Source organism: Egretta garzetta, unplaced genomic scaffold (genome assembly GCF_000687185.1).
Source record: "Egretta garzetta isolate BGI_Z169 unplaced genomic scaffold, ASM68718v1 scaffold425, whole genome shotgun sequence".
In the NCBI taxonomy this organism is placed as follows: domain Eukaryota; kingdom Metazoa; phylum Chordata; class Aves; order Pelecaniformes; family Ardeidae; genus Egretta; species Egretta garzetta.
The window spans coordinates 3878118-3905944 of record NW_009259796.1 but is presented as its reverse complement, the minus strand read 5'-3'; the positions used below and the strand labels follow the sequence as shown (position 1 = coordinate 3905944).

Here is a 27827-nt window from a genome sequence, read left to right as displayed (position 1 = left end):
AGGGACACCATGGGAGGAATATCTAGGGAACAGGAGAATGGCATGCTTGCATGGGGTTGTTCAAAAAGATTTGGTGTCAGAATCAAATACCCTCTTGCTGGGAAGCTTTTTGAGGTTCATACAGATCTGAAAGAACTGCAGATCTGGGATATAAGCTCCATCTTTTTGTTCTAGACAAATGGTACCCTCCCTTTCCAGTACTTTCGTGCAATGAAGGCATTCTTTTCTGCTAAGGAAGGACCCTCCAGAATTGCTAAGCATCACCAAAACATTTTTAAAGGAAAAATGTCCATAAATATTATAAAAATTGGGAGAAACTCTTCTTTAAAGGTTTTTTAAATTATTTAAGGAAAGAGAAATAGGGAAAGGAGATTAGTTTCCGTATTTAAGGAGATTAAGAGATCTTAAATACAGGAGACATTAAAGTTCTAGAAATCTAGATTTGGCAGCCCTGGGATGGCTTTTGACACTGAGTCTTGAGTTCCCAAGAAGAGTAAGAAGAGTAGAATTGTAATTAGTATGTTTCTCAGACTGTAATGCAGAGTAAAAGAAATAATTATCCGTGTTGCTAGAGTGGTTGAAGCCATTCTTTAGGATTCACATTGTCTTTTCACTTTGACTTGGAGATACTGGAAATTTAGAAAATCTCTGTTTGAGATTTTTATGTTTAGAACTAAGCTGTGTATGATTTATGCACATGAATTCCTAAACACATCCAGGGGTCACACACTCCCTGGGATCCTTAAGGAATCCTGTATTTTAGAAATGATAGATTCCATATGCACCTCTGAGTATACGCTTGTGAAGAAAGAAGGTCACTACTTAGGAAGAGGAACAACAAGAACTAGAAAACTGCATTTGGTAGTGTTAGCAGCACTTAATATAGATGGCTAGTGTATTCAGGCCAGTACTTACAGATTGTTTCAGCTCCTGGGCCGTATGTGTATTTGGTATTATACAAACTGGCCAGCTGTTTGGATGCAGCACGAGCAATGGAATTCTGTAGGAAAAGAATAATGATAAATGCAGATTTTCAGAAGCTTTCTGAGTGAATCTAAACAAATACATTGTTGAATAAGCGGAAAAGCCATGCTTGAGAAGTTTTTCTTTCAAAGCTGTTGTTCACCTTTCAGAATGATGAGATGTCAGTAGCTGACGAGGCACAGCTTGTCCTGTTGTTGTGAAAAGAGCTTATCAATAACGAGCTTGTTCTCCAAGCTTTAATGGAGTACAGTCCAGACTGTGTACTGCTCTGCTGAGGTACAGCCTGCTGCATAGTCCAGTAGAGTTTGGATAGGTAAGGGGACAATAGCTAACAGGATTTTCTATACGTAGAAGAAACTTGTATAAGATTAAAACGAAATAAGGAATCTTATTTAGGGATAAGAGAATCTTAGAGAATAGTAATAACTTGGTACAGTAAATTCCAAACATGCAATAGCCTTTCTTTGCTTCTATTCATGCAGCTAAAAATTCAGAGTAGAGTCAGCTTAGTCAGTGCAGTTGAGCACTGATACAAGTAGAAGCGGATTAAGGTCTTATGCCTTTTTCTGGCGGTTAGTATTTATAAATTACCTTGGAACCATATGTAGTCTCATTAATTTAAATTCATTTCCTGCGCACAGAGGGACTCATTCAACTCCCACTGATTTGGGAGAGGGCTGGATCAGGCCCATCAATAGTACTATGAAGCTTTGTATGTTTGCATTAAGGAAAATTACAGACTTTTCTTTGGAATGTGTGGCTTTCCCAGTTCTTCATTATACAGCATGTTGGTAATAAAACATGAAAACTATTACTAACAGATGATAAGTGTGAATGATTTTTGAAAGCAGATGTTCAGTATAAGAATAAGCAATGGGTTGCCATATCTTTCTTTATAGCTTGCAGCTGAATGGCTTACTCTTCTAGGAATTTCCTCAAGCCCCTACTTTCTCTGTAGGTTATACTCTGGCTTACTTCCCAGTGGAAGATACATTATAAAATATTCTCTGTTCATCCTTATGCTTCGAGTGTTCCTGTGAATTACTTGAAAAGGCATATTGGATGGTATGTTCAGAAAATATTGGTTAAGTGTGAGAGCTTCTACAAAACAGCATCAAAATACGTTTGCATTAGCACTGGCAGCCTATTTTATTGTAGAATTGCAAGTGTTTCCTCATTCCCAAATGTTGGATTTTGAATATCCTAGAACTACGGAAGTTTGCCATAGGAATTTGTGGTCATTTAGCACATTAAGAATATTTAAACAAGGACAAAGAGTATTTGAATCTTGTCCTTCCACCTATAGCATTGGCTGTACCTAAATGTGGGGTTTGGTGTCTGGCCTCTCTATTGGCCAAAGATAAGCAATTGTAGGAAGAATGTTGTTGCTTTGCATTTCAGTCTTGGATTCAGAGCAACTGGGGGAGCTGAGCTCTCTCCAGTGTTGGGTTTTTTTTGTTTGTTTGGGTTTTTTTAATCCTTTAACAAGCTTATTTTCTAAAATCCATGATGATTTTTAACACTTGTTGAGGGACACCGTGCTTTCTTCAGTCATCTTTTGTTTATAATATATACCTTTAATCAGCAGCTAAGATTGAGTCAAATCTTTTCTCAATAGCAAATGAATTTTAAAATGTAAACTGATTCTTCCTCTTTTCAAATATATGCAAAATGGAAATTAAATTTGTAAAGATAGTCTGATACTCTGTGTGGACCTGTTGGTAACCAGTATTAGCTCTCTGAGTAAACTGCGTGGTAGGGAAGAATAGAGCATTCCCTTTACTCAGCTGCCAGATGATGGCTTTAAATCATACCAGAACAGATACCAGGAAAAGTGTGTCAGGAAATCTTTTTACCTGAGGGATTTTTTATTATTGGCCAGGAAGCTGTAAAAAGAGAGATTTGTAGAAAGAGCAGTTGAGATTTCCAGCTGTTAAGAGCTTGGAATCCAAATAAACAACTTCCTCAAGTTCTCCAGACTGGGGATCGAGGTAATATTTTAAATGACCTTCTCTAAGTGAAAAACATGACTGAGCATTTATGACTTCATCATGAAATGAAACTTTATCAGAAATATTGCTGTCTGATTCTTTTCCTTTAAGTGACTCTCTAGCATTCGCTTTCCTAATAGATTTATTGTCCAAAACCTAAAGGTAAAAAAAAGAAATGTCAACTTTATAGGAACTAAAGTCACCTCTTAATAATAATAACATAATATAAAAGAGCAGGAATAATAAAAAATAAGTAAATACTTGTGAGTATAAATACAAAATATGAGGATTTTTTTTTTAAATAGCACAATTATTCAAAACCATCTGTAAAAAGGAAATAGCATGGAGATTTGTGCAGAGGTATATAAATAATGCCCAACGTTTTCCAAAAGGGAAAGTAATATTTATCTTTTGAAAAGCAGTTTTCAAGCCTGCATGTTGTTTGGAATACATCTGCAAAGAGAACCATTGTTATTTTTTTGACCTTTGAGAATACTCTTTGCTGTTTAGTGCTTTTCTAGATCTCTTTGCACAACTGGCTTAACTGAATTGTTGTGGTTTGTTTGCAGTTTGTTTGGTTTACTGTTAAGAATCCCTCCCTTGCAAGGAAAATGTTGCTGAGAGCTATAGCAGCAGAGAAACAACTGGCACCCTGAAGTCCTAGAAATAACTCCAAATCAATACCTTGTAACTGGGAGCAGAAGTGGATTTTCAGCTTCTGACTCACGGCTGAACTCGCAGAGCTGGTCAGTTCGGCAGAAGGTAGTAATCCCTGCACTGATCACCCACCTGTGTTTACACAGCAATTACTAATATTTTGCTTAATCTTGTGTACAGAGTGCAGGGGCCAGTGAGACAGCAGAGCTGTGTTCTCTGTTGCCATTATCTTACATAATTCCCAATCTTTAAACCTATTTTTTTCAGTTATTAGCTTTTAATGAAAGATATGTTACTGGCCTCTCTCGTCACATCTGGAGTTCTGAACTAACAAGATAAATTATCAGGCTAAGCATCTTCTGTGTGTTAATAGGTAATTTTTTTGGGAGCATCTCCCTCATTTTACTCTTGTATCATCAGGCTAGGTTTGCCAACAAATTGCAGCTGTTTAGAAACACTTCAGGGATGTTGATTCTGCAGCTGCTGCATGTGGACAACTCCCTTTGCCCTCAGAGTCTTGACAGTCTCTCTTGATCTGGAGAAGCCTTTTCACTGATTCACTGGATCTCTTGCTCTCTTCCCTCACTGGACTGCAAACGGATTTGCCTGAGGCTGAAAACTGTATTTGCACTTCACCTTGGCCTCATAGGCTACTTAAGCAACCCTCAACTTGCTTTATAGTGAAAGTCTGAAAACGTGGTATTTGCAAAGTTAGCTTTAGCCAAGTGAAGCCAAACTTCTGAGGCTTCTTATTTTGCCAATAAAAACAGACTCCCCTCAACAGAGTCCATGACTGATGTGTAATTCAGTTCACTGTTCTGTTGTTGCTCATAGTTAAGCATCTCCCCAAAAAGTCCAGGGAATCCAGCCAAGTGGAGGACTTTAGTGTAATGTTTCTTTTTTCTTTGCAAGCCTGTTTCTCTGTGGCAGTCTCACAGAGTGTTTAAGAAATTGATCCTTGGTGAGAGGGTTAAGGTAAATGTGCCCTACGCCTGTTGGAGACTCTTGTCTTTGAGACAGATTCATGCATGAGCTTCACCTGGAAGTTGCTGCTACTAAAAACATCCTTTTCACAATTGTAAGGCTATCAGTACAGAGCAGTTCTGTTGTGGGACATCTGTTGTAGCAAACTCGGTGGAGGAACTATGAAGCCAATTCCAGATACTGCTTTTCTGCCCACTTTTCTTTTTCTTGTGCTTCCCAGTTGACTTTACCAATATTTACTTGTAACAAGTCGTAAAATCACAGGAGTTTGCAACAGCACAGATAAAACAGCATAGGTTGCAACTCCTCATTGATATATCCAAGTCTCTTAGGTGATAGGATTTTTGCTGTTCAAAAATTCTTACCTGCAGGTCTTCATATATTTTAAACACATTCAGGAATAAAGTCAGGAGTGAAAAGGCTTTGCTCCCAGGCATTAGGCTAGGTTAAATAATCAGACTGATATTCACAAAGTCATGCAATACATTTGAAATTCACTCTTCTTGCAGGCTGCAGAGACTCGGGGCATATCTCCACTTACTTTCTTCTATATCCTATTTTAAGCACTGAAAGAGGAAATGAAATGCTGGACCAACCCAACATGGAAGGTGAATTTTGGTGAGCTTAAATAATAACCAGTGTGGCCAGTGCACCTGCAAGTAATACAAACTGAAATCCCTTGTCTAGAAAATTATCTTGGGTTGTAAATTAATATTCTTTAGCCTGCCAAACTGTAATAATACACATACATTAATCTGACAATGAGTGTGGGCTGGCTGCAGACATGTATTTGGCACTGAGTTTGTTGTTTAACTGAGAGATGGAATTGAACCTGGAAAAAAAGGAAGGGCATGATGCATATTCCTCTGCTCTTTCAAATCATAGTTCAGAGCCAATTCAAATGCAAACAAGAATTGATAAAGCTACATTTGTCTGCTAAAAATGAGGAAAGCATAGGGTGATCTAATAAGAAGCTAAGGCCAAAATATAAACTGATTAAAAAATAAAGGCTGAACTGTTTATGAAAAGTGCAATTAAATGCAGAGTTCTTTGTTGCAAGAGGACAAAAATGTGAATAGTAAAATAAAGATGAAAAGAATCTTTTTGGGGGGTGGAGAGATACTCGTCTTGCCAGGCACGGTTTTTAGTTGTGAAAAGCTAGTGCTTCTATTCTCTGTAGGAGATGATGATAGATTCAAGTGTGTATTCTGCATGCAGGGGAACACTCCAGGGTATAGTGAAGAATGAGTCAAGAGAGGATTGTGGAGCAGGCAAAATGTGATTCACCAAAAAGGAATACATATTTCTTTCAGGGTGTCATCACAAGAATATTGTGTAACTTCTGAGAAATCCCTGACCTAGATTTTCCTGTCTTGGGTGTTTTTATTTTTGTTGTTCAAGTATTGTTTGGATAACAGTGAAAGTTTTGTGCAACACCACAGGAGTGTGGGGGGGAAACAAAACAACAACCCTGAATAAAGGGAGAAATGTTTTGGGAAAATCCTTATGAGCTGTGGGGTTGAGATCCTCAGAGATCCTCTTGCATCTAAGGAGAAGAGTGGGAAGTTGTGGGAAGGAAGGGGCGTACGTGACTTTCATCATGTTTTACACCCCAGGGCCGGGGGGTTGAGGGATTGTTCTAATCCCCAACTCAAAGTAAGTTACAGTAACTTTGAGGTTGTTCCGATTTGCTCTAGCAATGCAGTGGATGTCTGGGCTTCTCAGAGTGTCCTGTTCTACCTGAGAAACCAAAACCAGAACAGTTTTATGCCTTCTGGTGATTTCTTGAGGCTGTGAACAGAAAAGGTCTTTCGAGCCCCAAGGACACGCTGCTCAGTACGCTTGTAGGAAAGGAAAGTACAAGCATTCTCTAGATCTTTCTCTTCTGCAGACTTAGTGTCTTCAAATTATTCAATTTTTGTGCCCTTCTATACCTCTGACACTGGAATGCAGCATAAGTCCGTGATATAATGCTACCTTTAATTAAATACAATGGAACAAAATGTTGTTAATGATAAGCAGACATGTGAGGTTTTGTTTAAGCACATGTCCAGTTGCTCACTGAAAGAGATAAGAAATTGCAACTGTATTTCCTTTAATATATTAGATCTGTCAGAGTAAAAATAACATCTAAGATAATGGCACTACAAGTTTTGCTGCTTCATTTGCAAAATGATTTATGATCCCTTTATTTGCCCAAACAGTTTCTATTACAAGTTGAGATTCTCATTCTTCAGCGTCTCTCTAAATTCTAAATCTAGGCAGAACTTTTAGATGTGAGTCACAACAATTGACATACAAAATATCTCTTTTGGTAGCCATGTCGTTTCAAGCAAGTACAATTGTTGATTGAAAATCTTAAATTTTCTTTAGTCACAGCTTAAATGAATGCATTTTAGTTATTTGAAGTAACCTGAAAAGCTGCACTTTCAAACCTGACCCAGAGCCTGTCTTTCTATTTAATTCACTGACATTGGAGTGAATTAGGCCCTTTCTGTTTAATTATCCCAACTACAGGCAATGTTGATTGGGTGATACTCTGATCTCATTCTCCAAAAGAAGGATTTTTGGCAAGAAGTCTTCCCTTGTTAAAATCAGATACTGCACAAGTTGAACACCTCTGGGATCCTGCTGTCTTTTTGTTGGGATCACCAACAGAGGAAATATTTTCCCTTAATTAACCCGTGAAAAACACTCATAAGGTCACCTTGTCATGGTGGTAAGATTTGTGATTGCTTTGTAGTGGAAAATAATGGAACTCCCTCTGGGATCAGTGTGCCCAATTTAAAATATAGGATAAAGTGATGCTGGAAAGACTAACTTACAAGGTGAAATCAAATGGTTGAAGAGAAATATATAGCCTGCATTCCTGAGCTATTTATTTTTTATGCTGAATGGTAATAGCACGATTGTCCTCTATGGCAGGAAAGAAAAGTTTTTATTGATAAAAACTGTAGAACCTTAGTACAGGTGATTCATTAAATTTTACTATGTATTAGACTAGAACATTGCTAATATAAAATTTTAATTTAAAAAAAGAATTTGAAAACCAAGAAAAGCACGTAGGTTCTTTCTTATTCTTAAGGACTGTTTCAATAATGAGCTGTCAATGTATACTTTTTCCATTTAATACTGTGAGAAACATGCTGTACTTTTAGTTATGTTTCATCACATTTGCTCTTGATTCTAAAAATCGGGCAGAGTGTCATGCGAATTTTTAACACATGGTAACTTTGTGATCTTGACAACAAAGCAGCTTCAAGGGTTTTGTGTTGTTGTATTTAGACTGAACTGCAATCTGTGAAATGTGAAGCTTTTGTAAAAACTGAAGACAAGCAATTAGTACAGTTCCCTGGAATAATTACAATTTAAAATTTCTGGAATACACATTAAGAAAACAAATATTCATCTGAATTTAATCCTCTCTTTTAAGCTGTAAAAAATGTTACAATAAACTTCACTGTTGGCCCCAGTTTTTATTTGTGCTTCAGAATCATGACATCTATTTGGGAGCGCTCATAAATCTGTCAAACCTGCACAGCAGAGCAACACAGTGTTGTTGCCTTGGACTTTTGGCAGCATCCAGGAAAGAGGGGGAATCAAGATTTGTTTTGTTTTGCTGTGTTGTTTTCCCTGCCAACAGCTCCTAATTGCTAATATGCCAGAGAACTGAAGTAATTTTATTATTCATGACTGTTGATTTTTGACCTTATAAAATGTTTACAACTGTTATACACATTTAATAGTTTTAACCCCCCTCTCTCTGTCTTTAAGGATAAAACAAAATATATTTCAGACTGTTGTTATCTTACTTAAATAGTGTTAGGGTGTGGTCTTTCTCTAGGATGAATAGAAGAGGTGGTGTCCTTTAAAACACCACATTCATCCTCTCTTCCAAAAAAAAAGTGTGTTTGAATCCAGGCCTGTTTAGAAAGGCCTCAGAACTGAAACTTTTAACCTTTTATCTAACTTTTTAATTATAGTTTTGACAAAGGCTGCCTCCTTGTCCTGAACCTGTACCAATATGAGTTTTACCGTTTTACTTCAGTGAGAATTAAAGGTCGGTAGGAAGTGGTAGACAGAGATCCTTGTCTGCTGATGATGATACCAGTGCAGTCATTTAATAGTTACTACGATCTATCAAGCTGTTAGCTTGACTTACAAGGCATAATGTTTCTATGTAAGGTATTGAAGCTACATACACAGCAATCTCTTGAGTCAGGATAAAGCAGTGCTGCACAGTGTAGTGCATTTCTGTATGGCATGACTGGAAGACAAACCTGACCTTGTGGCAAATTCATTGTGTATCTGGAAATTAAATAAGGCTCATGAGTTTATCCTGTGCTTGAACTATCCTGAAGCCATCACAGTTTCCCTTGTTCTTGCTATGAAAGACTGAAGTATTTTCAAAAACTGGCAGTACAGATTCTTTCCAGATGTTAAAGAAACTGCTTGAAGTTAAATGGACCTAAATAGCAAGTGATGATTTTTACTTATTCTTTTCATTATGTCAAAATGACAAAGAGACTTACCAGTTCCTCGTAATTCGATGGTAATTCATAAGTATACGAATAAGGGAACAGTAGCAGCTGGGAATAGGAATGAATTGTCAAGTATGCCTTGATTGTAGAAAGATGTTCACGAATAAAATCAGCCAAAGCCTTAGTCTCCTTTTCAGACTCAGGTGCAGAGCCACAGTAAGTGGAATCACAGGGTTTTTTTGAGGCCCCAACAGCTGTGAAGAAAGGTGAATTTAATGAGTATTTAATGAAAAAAGTTGGTTGCTAAGAGAGTCATGACAACATGACATAGCATTAAATAAATACACCCTGTACAGTGTGCATAGGTGGAAGAACATAACTATTGACATAAAGCCCTATATTATGTAAATGATTGGGAATACTGATTTGCCTCAGTACTTAACAGTCCTCTCCTTGCATATCTCCCCTATTTTTAGGACACTTACAGGAAACAGCCAAGTGGAAACCACTCAAAGGAGCCACTGAGTGAGACCAACCAAAAGAAAACTCTTTCAGTTTCTGGTCTGAAATCACAGAAGAGTGTGTGTATGTATATATGTATACATGTGTGTAAGCGTATATATGCACGCATACTTCATAGAAGTAGCCATACTGATGACACTAGTAACCAAAGCCTGTTTTTTGCCCAAAACTGCCCCCAGAATTGAACACAAGCTACTCCACAATGCTATACTGGTGGTCTTCACTCAAGCTTGAGCTGGACCAACCATCAGGTAGGGAAAATCCATAATTAAGTATCTTGGCTATTGCATCTCTGTGTGATTGCTTGCAGCTATCATTAGGAGACACTTACTGCACCAGCCAGCATTAAAATTCCTGTTGGGATCTGTACCAATGCAACGGCTACCAGCATTTTTAGAGCGTGTCTTTCTCCACATGCGGTCCTGAAATAGAGTGATGAAGCATAGATCAAAACTAAGAGAAAGTTCTAACAGTTGGCTTCTCCAGCAATATTGTTGAGAAAGAAGAATGTACTTACGTTTGTCCAAGTGTAAATATAACCATCAATATTAACAACAGGCAAAACATAGAAGTCCAATGTGTTGAGAAGTTTGGTCATGACAGTATCTTTTCCATAGGTCTCAACAGCCTAGTTGAAGAAAAGTAGAAAAAGCTGATGATGCCTTCATAGATCTGTATCTCCTGTGTGTATTTAAAGGCCTGAGTTTGGATCAAGAATTAATGAATGCAGTGGACAAAGTCATCCAGTTCACTCCACCATGTGAGATGGCAGCTCTGTGATATTACTTAGAGGATTTACACTGACTCAAACCACACTGCTGTTAGAAAGTAATCTCATTCTGGTAAATAAATTATATGGTAAAGCAATGTTGATTTTGAACAGGATAATAAATCACTGGAAAGAGATTTCCATCTACTAGCTTCTTGTTTAAGGACAGAGCAAATTTCCTGTCCATATATTCTCCCTACACCCTGTCTCCTTAAAGGTTTGTGTTTAATTTACCTGAGAAGGAAAAATCATTATTCCCATTTTTTATATCTGTTGTGCAGGGAAGTTTCATCAATAACCAAAATTATACAGAATATTTCCAAAGAACATCCTTACACATTTCCAGTCATAAAGCTGCGGATGCAACATATACATAGGGAGGCAGATTTTCCCCTGCACTTTTCCAGACACACATTGAATAGCAAACTTAAGAACTCCTGCCATAAACCTGTATATCCTGATTGTTCGTGGCCTGGCATTTCGTATGCTTGTTCACAGATTTATATCAGTCTCAAGGGAGCATGCAATGATCATGGAAATTTGCTCTAAGAAGTATGTTGCACCCATGTTTCCTTTACTCTACACAGACATATAGGAGATGGAGAAAGGCATCTATTGTCCTGTAACTAACAAATGGGAAGGTTGGATATAGAATCTAGAAAAAGCAGTTTCAGATCACTAGAACTTACTTACTTTTTCGTGGTTTGTTTTTTTATGCTTGGGGGTTTTTTGAGATACATATAGCAACCCACCTTGCTCATGGTTTTCTCTAATTTTTTTTTCACTTCGATGTCTAGAAGCAATCCCAAGTAAACCGCTGATGATGCTCAGATGACTGCGCTTTTAAAGCACTTCTGCCTATCCACACTTGCATCTACTGAGCAGAGCCACTGCTGGTGTCAGGTACATCCATGAATTAAGTGACCAGACAGTGAAAATGACAGCTGTAGTGACGTGAATTGCTAAGAGAAAAATGGTAGCGCATACTGTCTGCAGCCTTATTAGGAGATAATGAAATCACATTCCCATTGAGTCCATTGAGATGTCACTTTCAATTTCCACTGCTTCCTACGCAAAACCGCATGGCTGTCTGATAAGACTGAGATTATACTTGCCACCAAGGCCTCTGCCAGCATGGCTCACTCACGTACTTTGGTTTTCCTTTACTTGGGTTTTAAATCCCAGCTGCTGCTTCTGGATCTGAGGGGTTTTTTTTTTAATCTTCAACCAGGAATTCTTACAAAATTTGAGATTCAATCAGTGAGTTGTTCTGCTAAGTTGATTAATCTCCCCGTGCTGAGGGGGAATATGCCTCTGCTCTGTAGAGAAGACTGCGCAGTATTTGATTAACTTGCACCTGCTTTATATTGGTGATAAGGAGAAGAAAAAGACAAAGGAGATAAAATTGTTTAATTCCAGGCCTAAAGTATCCCAGCCTCAAGTGAAGCTAATTTCACCTGTGCAGCTCTTTCCTGAATATGGTTTCATGTTTTAGAAACCATTCTGTACAACTTGAAGTGGCAGTTCAAAGGGATGTATATGCATTTCTCTCTTCCTGAGTGGAGTTTAGGGAGCTTCATCTATACTCTTCCTCCTCTCTTGGGTACATTTCCTCAGTGCATTCTGTGCTAAACTGAGGATAGGTTTCCACCCTCTATTGCCTTACTGAGTAAAGCTGGTTACAGAGAATATAGCACCTGATGCTGTAGGAAGACAGCTGTTCGGATGTGCATTCAGATGCCTTCTGATGCCCCCTTGAACTTCCTTATTCCCTACTCCTTATGACTGTGTAAAGAACATGACTATGTTTATAGTATCACTAGACTTGTTTGCTTGTATCTCACCTTTCTCTGACTGCAGGAGCAAAAAGGAATTTATAGACTCTGTAAGTAATCCTTATAGTTGTCAGTACCTCTTACACATGCTTTTAGGTAGTCTTAAGCTGTGGAGAAATTACAGGTCCAACCATAAAGATCTGGTTTAAGTAGTTACACCCTAACCATCTGAGGTGAGAGAAGGGATGTGTGGGCAGGTATTTAGAGGTAAAAAGGCAATCTGCAGTGCTCTCAGCTCTTGCTGCTCACTTAAAATTTTCTTAAACATAGTTGCATTTTGTAAAATATTTTTTCATCATTAAGCTTACTGACTTCTTTCACAAACCACTGGCAGAAAGCAGGGGAGATCCACTCTCTGGCATGGAAACCACAATCCATAAAGATGGCCTTCTTATTTGCACCACTTTTTCCCACCTAAGAAAAAAAACAACAAAACCCCCAGGTCTTGAACAAAATAATTTGTATGCAGAACAAGTTAGTCAGCTTGCTGACCTAAAAGGTCACCCTGTATACAAATATAGCATTCCTTGATTAAATGGAGATCTATGGAGTGCTCTCAGGCATAGCTGACCATGATATTCAAGCTAAAACAACAGACTCTTAATAATTTAATTTTTATTAATGTAGATAAGCTTCCCCCCCAATTATTTGATTATTCTGCACTGTTGATTTATTTCCTGTAGTGTCTGTAAGAGTTGATCTTGTTTGCTTGACTAATATATTATTGTAAACACTTAAGCAATTTTGGGCAAGTAATCTTTATCCTTTCACCTTTATTTAAGTCATCGTATCTTATTTATGAATAAGAGTTATGCCAAAAAAATATATGATGAAGATACAAACAGATTTGTTGCCTATTTCTAGAGAGACTGACATTTATAGATCCTTTTAAAGTAAACGGTTTACAAACAACAGATGGAGAGAACATAAAGGTAGATGATCATTCAAATAGCTCTCAGGAGTGTGGTTAAATTTATATGTCTGAACTTCTAATAATTCATTATGCCCCTTTTAAAAAAAAATTTAAAAGGTGAAAAAATCATAGTAGTGGTGAACAAAATGTATTAGATTATCTGCAAAATGTATATTACTATCTTAGCATCACTGGTGTTTTAATAGAGATCGTAATCTTGTGGAGGTTAATAGAGGAAGAATCTAGCACAAAGAAATCAAAGCACTTACTTTGAGAAGGTACATTGGCCGTCTTTCATATGTTTCCCCAATTACACTGCGAGAGACAAGGTCTGGGTTCTGAGCAGCAACATCAGCAGTCCAAGCAGCTATCTGTGTAACAAGGAGGTTAAGTTTACTGATGTCTCTGTCCTCAGGTCTGGAGTAATTAACTCACAGACTTCAAGCCAGAATGATCCTTCTGAGCATCTGACTCGACCTAATATTTAATATAGTTTGTAGATTTCTAAGAATTAATTCCTACTTGTACTACAGCTATATGTCTGAATTAAGATTTTCTGGTATGAATTTATTTAAACCCGTCACTGGAGTATGGCTGTGGATTACAAACCCCTTTGAATGCTAACCCTACATTGTTAAGACCTTGTCAACCCTTAAACTCTCTTAACAAACGAAAACTGTTTTTCTTGTTAAGCTAAGTAGTTTGAATGCCTTAAATCTTCTACATGTTGTAATGTTTTTCAGTTTCATGGCTCTTTTATTCATCATCATTCTTGAATTACTGACAGAAGTGCTGGACAGGGATTTGTAGGAACAGTCCACCAATGCCAGGTACAAATGAAAGAAAATCTCCTACTTTCTATTTATCATTTAAGGAAAGTAATAACAGCCTTTATTATCTCAAAATTGGAGCAGATTCCCTTTGTTACAGGTGCCTTCAGAAGCTCATAAAAAAATTGTCACATCCACACAAAAAAGCATTTCATGCCCAAAGAGCTATCTATGAACTAAGAAAGACAGGAAACAGCAGACAGATCTAGACAAAATGGCAAGAGAATACTAGAAATAATGATTGACATTATGGATGTTGGTCGTTTTTTGCATGCCAATAGAGTCAGAGGAGCTTTTGTTCTTATTTTTAAATAGCCTTGTAAAAGGAGACTTTTTCTTGAGAGAGAGTTCTGGTGGAAGAAAATTGATTAGTTCTGTATATGATCTATAGATACCATTTGGAGAGGAAATACAAATTTTCTTGTTTGAAAATGTAACAGGTGCTTAGTGGGCAATGATTGGCACAAAAATGAAAAAATTTTGCAAAGGAAAGACATGAAAGGGAGACTGTCATGCTTTTAAGTGTAAGAGCTGTGATGCAATGGATGATAAGAAGGCACTGCAAAGGTATGAAGAATGACATGGTCAAGATTACATGTCAGGAAAAAAGACCATGGCTACAAAAAAAGGAGGGAGGAGGGGAGAGCTTCTGGTGGAAGATGAAGGGTTAGAATTGGGGCAAGGAATGGAATCAAGATTTTTGGCAGAGGGGATCAAGAAGGAGTAAAAAGCAAAGAGCAGACTAGTAGTGAAGCATGTCAGCCTGGTCATTGGACTTCTGCCAGAGTTGCTTTGCAGCACTGGGAGCAAAGATGGAGGAAATAGGTGTAGGGGGATGGGTTATATGGATTAACTCAGTAATGAGCAACAAAGGAGACGAGGAAAGAGAGTTTGGAAAAGGAGTTACCGTATTAATGGATGGAACAGAAGAGGAAAAGGAAAGAATGCTGGAAGCATATCAGAAGCCATTTTGACTACAGAGGATAAGGTACTGAGCTAACGAAGTGCCCAACTTCTAGACTTTACCGTTTCCCAGTTGTTGTACTTTTCATAGCTGTGTCTGGCAGTACGAACTTTGCTGTCAAACTGGGCATCCAATGCAGCCTGCAGGTTGTCAATCAGAACTCTGCAAAAAGGCACCATGAAAAGTATAAAGAGTAACGTACAATTTGCTAGCAGGAAAGTGAGCACCAGGTAGACATTTCAGGGTCTTCCTGGAATTAAGGCCACATGGATTGTGAAGTGAAATGGGGGGGGAGGGCGGGATTTATGCGTTTGAAAATAGGATATATTAGGTTCAAGTATCAACCTACTTTCTGCCTCAACATTGCTGTGAGAATGATCAGGGAGCAATAGGTTCCTCCTAATTAGCACCTACCTACTTACTCCCCTACTAACAAACCTTCAGGGTAGCAACAGTTTGCTTTAGGAAGAATGGCAATGCTGAGACAGAGTGTGTGTAGAAAATGAGCTCTGGACTGTCCTCATGTTGCCAGATTGCCTCTGCCTCAATAGGAAAAGGGCCCTCTCTTGAACTTATGGCACTGGAGGACAGGTAGACTGCAGCAACACAACGCTCCCATGCAGCAACACGGAGATGTTTGCCTGATGAAATTCTTTGTCAAACCATTTCCAAAGTTTAGGTGTGATTTGACAGCTCTATTGCAGGTGGCGTTATCCATCCTCCAAGCTACTTTACTGCACATGAGGTGGGCTATTAAAGTAGGACACACAATGGCAAGAAAATCCCAGCATCTTGTCTGGATTGGTTGGCTCTCTCCTGTTCATCTTTCCCTGGGGCTGGTACAAAGGCACAGCTCATCATCGAGCATACTCTTGAGGACCTTTTGCTTATATTTCAACCTTGGCTATCAAAAAATGAAGTCCTCTTGTTTTTCCAGTGCTTGTCTTAACATCTTACAAATCTTACTCATCCAGGGTATGTCCTTGATCATTTGTGATTTGGATAGAAGAGCAGGAGGCCAGTTTGTGAGGCGCCACCAGCCTTCAGAACAAACAGTGCAAATGACTACATTGACATGATGTCATGGCACTGCAGCTGCACTTCAAAAGAATTGTAATGGCTTCGTTTGTCACAAGGACGCTCCACTCAAGTTTGTCAGGGACACCTTCCAGACATTATGGCCTTTGTTGCAATCAAAAGATTTGTGCACGGACCTGAGGGAGTTCATGAATATTATAGGAAAAACTAACACATGTAGAGTAACTCCTCCTTTGCCAAAGAGGAAATTCCACTGAAATTGGATTCCTGTGCTGTACATAGGCTGTGCCATTATTGAAAATTATTTCTTCTAGAATGTTTTTAGATTCTGTTCCCCCAGCAGCATACAAATCAGACATAGTTAATATGAGGCCAGTAAGTTTAGGGATGGATTGTCCTTGGATTTAGTAGATCATAAAAGTTATGTTTAATGAGAACTGTGTGGTGTCCAGTGAAGGAGTTTGGTCTGGTAGCAACAACAATGGGGTGAGAGACAAAAACTCTCCACTCAGCCAAATGAAGTCATGAGAATTTGATCAAGTAACACTGTCTTTCTGTCTGAGTACGTAATGTTGACAGAATATCCATTACACATGGAAGAAGCCTGATAATCAAGCTGGGCCAAGCCACTTTGGAAAGCTGAGGTGGAGCTAAAGGAGCAATGAATACAGACAGCCCCACTCCACTCCAGCCCAAAATCAACTTCTCATCCTCGACTAATGCTTGCATAATGATTGGAAGATGAAGTATAAGCAGTTGCCTGGTCCTGCTCTTTTCTCCTTACCCACCCAGTAAGCACCCACATTAGTGCTGCTCACTACAGGGCTTCCTGTCTCAGGGATGTGTGATGTGTGATCTATTCCTTCCACTTATGCTGCACTTGTAGTTGGTCCTGGAAACTCAGGGCTTTTTTACTTCTGGGTAATATACTTATGAAATATTTAAGCTAACTGAGAGCTCTATCTCTTTGGAGAAATCCTTGCCATGGATCTGCTGTGTGACGTGAGTAACCCCAAGGCTGTCCTGGGAACTTGTTCTCCCCACTCCCTTGGCCCTTCACCTGGCAACCATCTTCTTTTTGTCACCAGCTGTTTTTTTTTTTTTCCCCTGTAGCTATCATTCTGCAGATTAGAGAACTCAATGGGGAGCCCCTCAGGGTGGCCCTTGGGGCTCACAATTTTCTGGCTTCAGTTCCCAGATAGTATAATGAAACCCTTCTGGTGTGCTTTCTGGCTCTTTCTAGACCTTTGCTGCATTTTATCTTTAATGGGGAATCTTCCTTGTCCCCTCTGTACTCCAGCAGTGAGCTTTCACCTCGGGGGAATTCCTGGTAGTAAGTCTTTGCTTTCTGTCTCTTACCTCTATCAACATTTCACCTCACCCCTTTAATGCAGAGCACCTGCAGTCCATTTGAACTAGGAACAGTTCAAATAGGAAAGCTGAACCCATGTTTGAAGTTTGTGACAGGAAGATCAGTTGACCAATATGAAAAAATCAAACACATTTTCCCGAGTATTTAATCTCCTTCTATTCAAAATACAGTAGTGAGAACAAACTTACCTGTACTCCACTCCACTGTCTCTCAAAAGTTCTTCAACCTCAAAAGACTTGTCAGCTTCAACTCGGAAATCAACTTGCATTTTTGGCCTTACCAGTGTGACCGAGTCTGGCTGCCAAAAGTCAACCTGAAAGAAGGCCAAATGAATACATAAACAAATAAATACATACATATGGCTGTGATTTTTAGGTGGGTGTATGTGTGATGGTGATGTTGATTGTGATTAGTATATAGAATTTCATTCCTATCTTACTACACTGACCCGTCCTTGCTTGCCAGATGTATCAACCTAAATTTTAACTTGAAATTTTTTAAGATGATTTTATTAAGCCCTGCAGTTTGTATGGCAGAATTCTGGAGATGGCAGTGACAGTTTCTCAAATGCCAATTATTTTACAGCATCTGAGTGCATACAGACTTGTGAATATTATAGCTATCTTTACAACTTACTGCATTCTTTGTGCACATTTCACTGGAGGTTTTTCCTGTAAGTGTTAGACAGAAATGCACTCCTGACTCAGTAGTAGAGGGACGCTACATGAATACTTCACATAACTCAACTGGGAAAGACTGTTGCCTGGATGACTGCTTTTAAGACTGAGTTCGCTAAAGTTGGTATGAGGAACCTGTGCTTTTGGAAGATGTTTAGTTCGGGGTGGTCAAACAAACAATGCTATTACTATTTTTTGCAGAAGTCAGCTTCTAGACATCTGGATTTAGTGCCCTATTAAAGGCCAATGAAAGCAAAGTTGGTTTGCCAACCTAATGCCTTTTCAGCTTTTCATCTCACATATGTAGAGGGGAATTGGGGCTGGTGGGAATATTCATGAACTATGGGTCTTCAAGTGAGATGACTATTCCAGGATATACTACCACATTAGCCCTGACTGATTGCTTTGTATAACAATGGTAGTCCAGGGATATTTTCTTTGCTTAAAAGAAGAAGACAATCTGTCTATACTACATGCTTTAAAAGCAAGCATGGTATATTAATTTTCTTAATATGCACAGCACCATTCCAATAGTACGTTATTCTCCAGAATACTGTTCCAGCGTGCTATACTAGCCTGTTGATGATAGTTCTTCACATCTGTACTTCGTTAAAAACACCATCCTTTCATCCTACAGATAATGGTGTCTTTTTCACCAACAGCTATTTTACAACATCAAAGCTGAAGAGAAATATTGAAAACACATTTGCTGTCTTTATTGGTTTTTCTCATGTCATTGTGTCATTATATATCTACATCAAGGTCAGTGAGAAACACGCAGCTTGGTTGGATAGAAAGGAAGCTTTAAAGGAAAGTCAGAGAAGAAAAGATGACATGAGAGACTAGAGGCCAAAGAAAAGTTCCGTTCATTGAGAGTATGGATTTTTAGATTATTTACATGAGCAAAATATTTTGCCTGCAATGGTAAAAGTTCTTGTAGTTGGAATTTCTGTGTTTTATCTAATATGTTCTTGAAAGCACCCCACACTGAATACAGCATTTCAGATTAACTTATTCTATTAACAAATTCTGGTGGGCACTGATATTCAGACTGGGTTAGCCAGACTTTCTAGGAAGGTATTGGAATGCATTTGCATAGCTCTAGCTTTGTCACCTTGTCCTGTTCCTTCTGAAGAAACACTCCAGCTGGCTTGAATGGAATCAAGATTAGGTTTTTAATTCAGTAGCATGATTATTTTTTTTTTTGAGTTATATGTTAGGTGAACCAAAGGAGAAATGTTCTTTTCAAATGCAATATAGTCCCTTCCCCTGGTTCTTTACCTGCATGTTGCTGGCAAGGGAACTGATGATTTCCACCTGTTTGTCATTCTGCGGAATCACACGAAACACCTTCTGCCTGAAAGAGGAGAAAAAGGTTGGATTTTAAACAAGTAAGTCAATTGAAAGGCTTTTGTTCATGCAGAAGAAATTGTGCAAATATAAAACTTGATGTCTGTTCTTACCCATCAAAGCCAAGATCCTGCAGGTGAGCAGAAACAGCTGCAGCACCTATGAGAACCAAGAGCGCCCACATTTTTTTTTAAGAAAACAACCCAGGCTTTCAGTTCTTCTATGCTGCTTTTATAACATGTTTTTTCCTGCTTTTTATCAGTTATACACCAGAACAACCCACTGATCAACTGATAGATTATTGCCTTGACCTTGTTTTATTTGCATACTATTTATAATGTGTTTTGCTCTGCACCTGTGAAAACAGCTGAAAGTCTCAAGGTGGGCTAGCTAAAGCGTCTTGCTGCTTGAGCTGGGTAAACTTGATATGAGAAAGTGAATTTAACTTACTTTGTTCTTTTCTGTTGCATGTGAATTTTGATTAAATTATATTTTTTTGCAATTATTTGGTTGCTGGATTACAAACTTTATAATACTTTATTGTTACTTTATGTAATAGTAGATGTCTCTCAGATGTTGTTGCTGCGTGACTGGTCTCAATCACACAGCATTCATTGTCTCTGAATAATATGGGGCTGGCTCTGACAAAGGAAGAGGAAACACAGTTGGGATGTACCAATTACCTTTTTTTTTCCCAACAGAGAAGAAAAGTACTGAACTTGTTCTTTGCTCAGTCACTTCACTGAAACTTATGAGTGTCTGCAAAACTGGGAGCGTTGAAGTTCCTTGTTGCAGTAGAGATGTTCATACACTCCACATAACACATTCATTGATTCTTGCATATTCTCTCATTTAATCACGTAAGGATCAGGGGTACGTGTCTTTTAAGTTAAGCACTGCTGTAGGCATTACAGGTAGGCCAAGAAGATCAAATGAAATGTAGTCATACAAAAGCACTTTTAGCTTTACCTTTCATGTTGTGCCTAAACTATCTGAGAAACAATAGTGTGTTTGCATCACTGCACTTGCATCTGTTTAGTTTTCATTAAGGAGTATTTGGCATTGAATGTAATGCTCATTGTCTGTTGATGCTCTGTCCTGAGGTGACTGATATTTTTGACAGGGAGCCTCTGAATGAGCTAGCATATAAATATATAAAGAATGGAATTCATGAGCTCAGATCTCTCTTCTGTTATGCCTGAGTAATCAGACAAATTAAAAGGGTTCAGACACAGATAATCTTGAAGATGTTCTTTGACTCCATGTCTGCTATTTTGCAGAAATCTATGTATATGCATATTATGTAATATGTGAAAAATTATTAGAAAATTAATATATATTCACCTCAGATTAAAAGACATAATTACAGTTTCAAAGTGCAGAAATTTGAATTGTCAATGTCCATTTTAAGAATGAATGTAAATGAATTTTTTTTTGTGGTTCTCTGGAGTCAACTCAGTAAAGCTGCAGCAGCCTTATATACAGAATACCTAGAAATATATTTTTAAAATCAATGTACCAAATATGCAGCAGTTTATGCCTAACAATATGATCCATGATGAATGTGTTCCTAAAAGGAGACTCCAAAACTGCACTGAGCCCGTTTATCCAAAACTGTCTTTGCCAAATCATAGGGTTTGAACCTACTTTACAAGTAATGACCTAATTTGTAACACTGCAGGCTCTTGCCCAGCAATAATCTTACTTAGAGTCAAGTCTCCTAAGAAGGATGACAGCAGGGGTTATTCTGACAGAGTGCCAAAACAACACTGCAAAGTCTTCAGAAGTTTTAATTTTACGATGATGAGATCTACAGTATCAGATAAAATGGTCTGATCTCATGATCACTGCTCAGACAATAATGTGGAGACTATCAAGCTCAGACCTTGCAATGAATAAATAAACACAAGAAGTAATGAAATAAATTGGGGATGTCATCATTCCCTGTTGAACACTGAAAAGCATCTTGGAAATAGAAGACTGCCAGATTTCAATGCTTGAGTTTACTTGTAAGAAATGCTTTGCTTTTTCATGCAGTTGGAGACGATGGGATTTTTTGTTTTATGGTTTTTTTTTTCTCCACACAATCACTGACACAGCATTACTGCCATCAGCTACTGAGCTGGCAAGCATTACTGAATACTGCAATTTCTAATGGCAGTCTTTGCTGTTTCCATCCCAGACTAGGCCAGAAAAAAGCAATGACCTGGAATCCTACTTAAGTGATTTATTGTGCATCTCACAATTGATGGTTATTTGTCAGATTGGCTCATAAATTAGCTCTAAACATTGTCTTGTTTTTCTAACTATATAAATGTTTAGTATTTGTATGATAAGGGGGCAGCATAATGATAAATAAAATAGCAAATTAAATTTGGTTAAGCCTTCTGTTCTTTTTGGTGTCTGATTACAAGCCAACTGCACATCAGTTGGCCATGGCTGAGTAAATCTTGGCCTTTACTGCTTAACACAGAGTGCAGAGGCTGGTATTACCTATATCTTTGACAAGATTCAAAAGGAAGATTTAATTCTTTTAGTCAAGAAGGTAACAAAACCAGCTGAATCCCCAAAGGACAGTGTGTATTAATTTCCTTCAGGATGTGTGTTTTGTCTTATACTTAAGATGAGCAAAGCTGAAAAGAAGTGTCAGCTATTGCAATTTTGTTGCAGTTGTTTGCTTTTTTGATGATTAAAAGTAAAGCTTTCTATGATGTTCTCACTCACAAAGAGTATTCCCTGTGTTTAGTGACATGAGCTGTAAAAAGTTTTGATGCTAGTAATTGGCTATATTCCAGCTGAAATTTATTTTTGTAGTAATTCCATATTTCAGTTTTAGGAATTGAAATACTCTGGTACTCCACTTTGAAAAGCTTATAAAGGCTAACTGCAGACTGATAAAAGGAAAAAATACACACCAGTGTTAGCATTTCAGAAGCATCCTTTTTCCTATGAAGCCTTTCATCCCATTTGTTATCAAACCAAGTCCAAAAGTCTGAGGATAAGTAATGTGTCTTTCTAGGAGTTTCAGTAGATACAGATTTCCTGAATAAGATAGTTTGTTGAGCTATATTTTAAAGTCTGCTATCTTTTAGTCACAGAATAATGTCTGTTCTTATAATCCTTGATTGACAAATTTATCTCAATATTGTTTGATATTTATTATGTTCCAGAAGATCAGTGAGAAACTCCTCAATGCCCAAATCTGCAACACTGCTTCTGTATGTAATGTAGCAAAATCCTAACATGTGCCACACCAGCCATATGTGTTTGAATTATGGGGACCCTCTTATCATCATTTATTTGTTAAGGTAATATGTGCTAACCTTACTTTTGAAGAGTAATACTATTGAATTTATTCTGAAGACTTTGAAGTGACCAGGATCAGCAGAATCTGCTATCCAGCATATGCTCCAAGCTTTCTTGGTACTTTCTCTATATTTATATATTATTAATATTGCATCTTTTAATTCATCAAAGGCTTTTTCAACTTTAGTGCCCTGGGACATGCCCATATCCTACTGTTTTGGTAGCTATGTCTAGGTATCTTCTGATTTATTTTTTTTTTTCTCACATTTGCAGATGCTGTTAAATGTGAACAGGAACTAGATAAGGAGAGGAAAGAATAGGAGTGATGAGATCTAGGGTATGGAGAAAAAAGGTAGCTCTCAGGACTTTGGGATATGTTGCTACTTCTGCTATTGACTCATCAGGTGAGAAACAGCAAGACTGTAACCGTTTTTTGTAGGGTCAGTGGATTCTTGCCAAGGAATCTCCTGTAAAGTAGATATCGTATTTTTACCATTGACCTCTAGTAGTTGGGATTAAGACGGAATGTATCGCAGCTTCATTATATGGTCAATGCATGGATTGTGTAGTATTTTATATCCCTAGCATGAAGTTGTTGCATGTACCATATACATTCAGATTCTTATTTGCTTGAAAAAAGTGTGAAAGATACTAAAATAGAAGCAGTGAATAGAGGTATTCACAGTGCCAGAATTCCTGGAAACCAACTGTCAAGGTTCTATTTAGTGCCAAACAGAAAAAAGATATTTAATGAAGCAATGAGAAGGACTGTCCTCACACCCATTGGCTTCTGCTTAATTAGCTTGTCCTTGGGATGGGCTTTCTGCTTTGCACAAGAGTGTGGCAGGTTCTCAGACTCAAGCCTATTCCCTGGCATCTGGAAGGCTGGCAGGGTCATGGCAGGACTCAATGACAGCTCAAAGATACACAAATGCATAAGGTCCCTCCCCTTACAGTTTTTAAGGCACTGAGATCAGCATGCAGTATGTAGTGAGAGATCGTGCCTGCAGTGAAAAGTTCATCATCTAAAAAAGTACACGAGTAACTAGGCACTCGATACTCTTACTAATAGAAGCCAGTTGAAACTTTCAACTCTCATCTTCTTGCAGTATCTGATGGGTGTAGAATTTTCTGTTCTGGCGTAGATCAGCACAACATTTACACCTATATAATGTTTCCAGCAATGCCAGAACCAGATGCTGCTGAGGCAGTGCTAGTAATGAGATACAGGAGTATCTGTCGACTGTTGAGGCCTCTCCAGGATATCTAATATGGGTTGTTAGCACGTTGTCTTCCTCAGTATTCCCCTAGCTCCCATTCTGGGCTCTGCAGGGGCTGAAGGTAAATCAGACTGTCAGTGTGCAATCATCCACCTCCAGTTTTAACAGAAGGGTTTAGTCAGAGAGGTGAATCTCCATTTCATCCTGCTAAATATGATCCAGATAGCGATGCTATATTGGAGTTAATACAGCACAGCAGGTTCACCATGAGTGGGACTAAAGACAGATGATAGATAATGGGAGGGTCCAGGATGCATGAAAAAACATCAGCAAGAAAGGTTCAAGGATGAGACTGGACTGAGCACCTTGATTCCACACTTAGGCCTAACTGAAATTTCTTTTTACAAATTTCTGGGTAATTTACTGTTCTGTTTTGCTTTTTGCGTGTGTTGGCCTTCATGGAAGACGTAAATCATGAACATTCTTCTTCTTCCGTATAGCTTGTTTTTCATCTGTAGACTTTGATAAAGTCTCAAGCCTAGTGCTTGGATTGTTACCTTCAACTCTGAATGATTCTGAAATCTGATGCCCTTTGCGGAGAGACAGGTTGTGTCGACTGCTATTATACCTGGGAAAGGTCAGGGAGTTCTATTGTTTCAGAAAAACGAGACCTTTTAGAAATGAATAAACTTTCTCAGTTTGCTTTTATTGAAGTAACCCAGATTCGCAAGCTGCAGAACAAAGTAGACCTCCACTATGATCAAGTAGAACTTCAGCTAATTCTCTGGCTTCTTCCCCAAGAAAACATAAACATTAAAACATCATTAAAATCGGTTCCTTCCCTACCTTCTACCAGAGTTTGGGGTTAGATTTCATATGTCATACTGTAAAAAGGAAAAAAAAAAACCAAGAAAAAATTTAAAAAGGGCCAAACCAGAAAGTCCAAGTAGGTTAATTGGATATTCTGCACATCTGTTCATGTAACAACACGTTCCTTTGCAAAAGACTTGTGGTTCTTAGTTGATCAGAAGTATTCATAAAGCTCTTCCCAAAGCAATTAATTGGACTAACAATCTATACTTGGACATCATTATTAAAACACACTGATTTCAAAAACCATAGTGAGAGCTCACTCATCATAAGAGTATGGGGTAGCAAATTAAGCTCAATGAATTAGTCTGGGCACTCTTTGTTTCTCTGTGAACATGTATGTAAACAAAGTTCAAACTGGGCGGAGAACCTGTCTGATTTAAGCAACTGTATTAGCTATTTGTGAGACATCACAGGGAAGAAAATAACAAGAAACCAAATTCATGCTACTGAAGTGTGTGGGACGAAATCTGACTGAGGTATGGATTTTTGTCATGGTGAAAGTTCCTCTTATTCATAGAAGGAAGTCAGTGTCTAAAGATAAAACTGGACTTCTCAAGAAATTAATAATTTGCCATTTTCAGTAAACAGTAGGCTTCATGGAACAAAGAAAAACATTCAGAGTGCAAACAATCTAATCTCATTTTCATGAATTTGTCTGGCAATTAGTTCAGTTGGACACGCCTTTATTAAACTTGTATGAAAAGGACCTTGATGAAGCAAAAAAGAAGGAAGCTGCAGAACATAAACGAACACCATTCCTGGGAAATATTTTTGTCTGTACACATGGAAATGTTTATGCATCGGAGATAAGATAGCTGCTTTAAATTCAGTGTCCAGATTCTGCTGTATTAGACCCATGCAAGTTTGGATGTTTATATTCAATCCTTTTGCTTTTTTGCTTGGTAGAGCATGATCAAAACAATATTATTTTTACCAACTTGATTGGAAACGGTTTTTAAAAGTAGTTTGTGATACAGGTATTTCAAACACTGGGACCACGCAGATCCAGTTTTAGACAGAGGCTTTTTGCTACTAATTGATCTCTGATCTCTGCCTCTTACTTACATTTCTCTGCACTTCTCAGCTTCCAACCCTGAAATCAGATCTGCTGGGAAGGGGTGAAGGAGGAGTAGGGAGAGAGACCATGCTTTGATCCGCTGTCTCCTGAAACATCACAGCTGCCTGAAATCCTTACATTTTCTGTGAATTATTTAAATCATTTTCTTAAAAAAAGATACATTTTGATGTGGAAATGTTGCTGCAGTGTTTCATGGTAGAAAAGGTATCCCAAAGCCATGTGCTGTGTTCTGCAGCCAGTATGTCACACCTGGGATGTTCTGTGACTCCAGCCATGCAGTGCAGCAGCTCAGCTGCTGGTTTGGTGCAAATGTCATCAGAAGATCTGGTCCAAGAGCCTGGCCAGATAGAAAAAATCTATAAAAATATGGAATATAAAATCTATTATATGTAAAAATACTACTTGTTTTTATAAAAACCCGTAATACTCCTACCTTGAGGTGTTTCATAGCAGAAGGTGAAGTTGCTTCCCTGCTGTGGTTAGCTGGTTTTTACTGCTACACAGCAGAGAGCTTGTAGAAGTGTTGGGGAATTTTGCTGCCAACGATTTCCTACCTAAGCAAAGCTGCCTTTTGGTTTGTTCATTATGTTGCTCACATTTGACTTTGCTTTCTCACTGGAATGCTTACAACAGAATATGTGAAGTTTAGGATTTTGCTTGTTTCTGATTCATACATATTTTTTAATTAAATATTTTGCTTTCTTCATGCTGCCTTTGTCCCACCCTGTCTTCTGAATTAGATAAATTGCTGGAACTTCTCACATTTTTGGAGAAGCTGATAATGGTTATTCACTCCAGGAAAACAAGAACAAGTCACGATGTTCAATACCTCCCCCTCACTGAATAACAGGCTTCTGGAGCTTGAACTGGGAGGTTTTGTCAGGGCTGAATAACAGAAATGAAATCCAGTAAGGTTGTCAGTCACATCCCAGTACCCTTAAGAGGAAGAAACTTTCCCCTTTCACTCTGGCCATGTCAAGGTCTTCAGACTGATGCTTCTGCATGTGCTACTGGAAAGCCCTGTTCTTCATGAGTGATCCGTGTGGAGCAAGCTAATGGGGTGTACGTTATACGAGGGAGACAGCCCATTCTTAGCTTAGCAGTCATGAAAAGTATCCTTGAGAGGTTTATGCAATCCCAGAATAAGCCTTCCAATTTATGCTAAATGTAGAGGTATTTAAGATTAAAGGAGAGGTAATTTTTTTTATTACTTGCTTTACTGGCAGTTAACATTTGATTTAAACTCAGAAGTGCAGAGTTGAATTTTTGAGTGAGATTCATCATACTTCTAGCAAATAACACAAAAAATAACTTAATAATGGAGCATACAATATTTGGATTTTAATTTTTAAAATTATTTATTTATGTTTAAGATTTACAGTTATTGTGATATATAGGCAAGGGCCGTTATATACTCAGAGGCAGTGTAATTTGTAGGTGAGTGGTTTGACTAACAGCACTGCTGAAAGAATACCTAGGCCCAAAGGGAAAAAATCTGCTTCTCCTTATCATACTGCTGTTCTCGGATTTCCATTTTGAACAAAAAATCTGATAAGGATTCATTGGTCCTGCAGAGCATAACTCCATGGATTTTGTAGAGAAGTGGATTTATAGACTTTCTAAGACTTTTTACAGATGGAAAGCCCTCAGATGTCTTCAAGGTGAGTTGCTTGTTCATACTTTTATCCCAGTAATGTTGATAGGGGTCTGTTGGGGTGGTGACATTTCCAAATCCATATAAACCCTCCACACTAATAAATGGAGCATGGAGCAGCGATGCCTAATATTTCAGGCTCTTGAGCTCATGAGGCCATGTGGCACAGAGCAAAGCAATGCAGATTTGCTAGCTCAAATCCTGATGCAAGCTTGCTGCAGGTTTTTCTGCAGATTCAGGGTAACTGTTAACGTGCCTGCTGAAACTGGTATGTTAAAGATCGCTGTAATATGCTCTGTATTTCCATTGTATGGTCTGGCACAAATGAG

At 38.2% G+C, this 27827-nt stretch overlaps 1 protein-coding gene and 2 long non-coding RNA genes across 9 annotated transcripts in view; 2 read left to right on the top strand and 1 right to left on the bottom strand.

The window, feature by feature from the left end:
• Nucleotides 1–13486, top strand: part of LOC118452371 — a 22998-nt gene extending 9512 nt beyond the window's left edge. For 5 of the 7 annotated variants that reach the window (XR_004842143.1, XR_004842142.1, XR_004842139.1 and 2 more), the window contains 5 exons: nucleotides 3545–5234; nucleotides 9574–9682; nucleotides 9799–9870; nucleotides 10237–10461; nucleotides 11186–13486. This is a non-coding gene — a long non-coding RNA (uncharacterized LOC118452371). The remainder of the gene's footprint in view (nucleotides 1–3544; nucleotides 5235–9573; nucleotides 9683–9798; nucleotides 9871–10236; nucleotides 10462–11185) is intronic. The other 2 variants (XR_004842140.1, XR_004842138.1) reach the window with 2 other exon arrangements.
• CPB1 (carboxypeptidase B1) overlaps nucleotides 1–19551 on the bottom strand; it is a 22434-nt gene extending 2883 nt beyond the window's left edge. The window contains exons 1-10 of the mRNA XM_009639764.2: nucleotides 19481–19551; nucleotides 19299–19374; nucleotides 17529–17653; nucleotides 14993–15092; nucleotides 13406–13507; nucleotides 12536–12637; nucleotides 10137–10247; nucleotides 9951–10041; nucleotides 9149–9351; nucleotides 916–1000 (exon numbers count right to left, since the gene is read on the bottom strand). Coding sequence (XP_009638059.1) covers nucleotides 916–1000; nucleotides 9149–9351; nucleotides 9951–10041; nucleotides 10137–10247; nucleotides 12536–12637; nucleotides 13406–13507; nucleotides 14993–15092; nucleotides 17529–17653; nucleotides 19299–19374; nucleotides 19481–19551 — 1066 coding nt within the window. The remainder of the gene's footprint in view (nucleotides 1–915; nucleotides 1001–9148; nucleotides 9352–9950; nucleotides 10042–10136; nucleotides 10248–12535; nucleotides 12638–13405; nucleotides 13508–14992; nucleotides 15093–17528; nucleotides 17654–19298; nucleotides 19375–19480) is intronic.
• Nucleotides 19552–20162: 611 nt separating this feature from the next.
• Nucleotides 20163–23145, top strand: LOC118452372. Its single transcript, XR_004842144.1, has 3 exons — nucleotides 20163–20240; nucleotides 22538–22675; nucleotides 22947–23145. It is a non-coding gene; the product is annotated as an uncharacterized LOC118452372 (long non-coding RNA).
• The last annotated feature ends 4682 nt before the right edge of the window (nucleotides 23146–27827 follow it).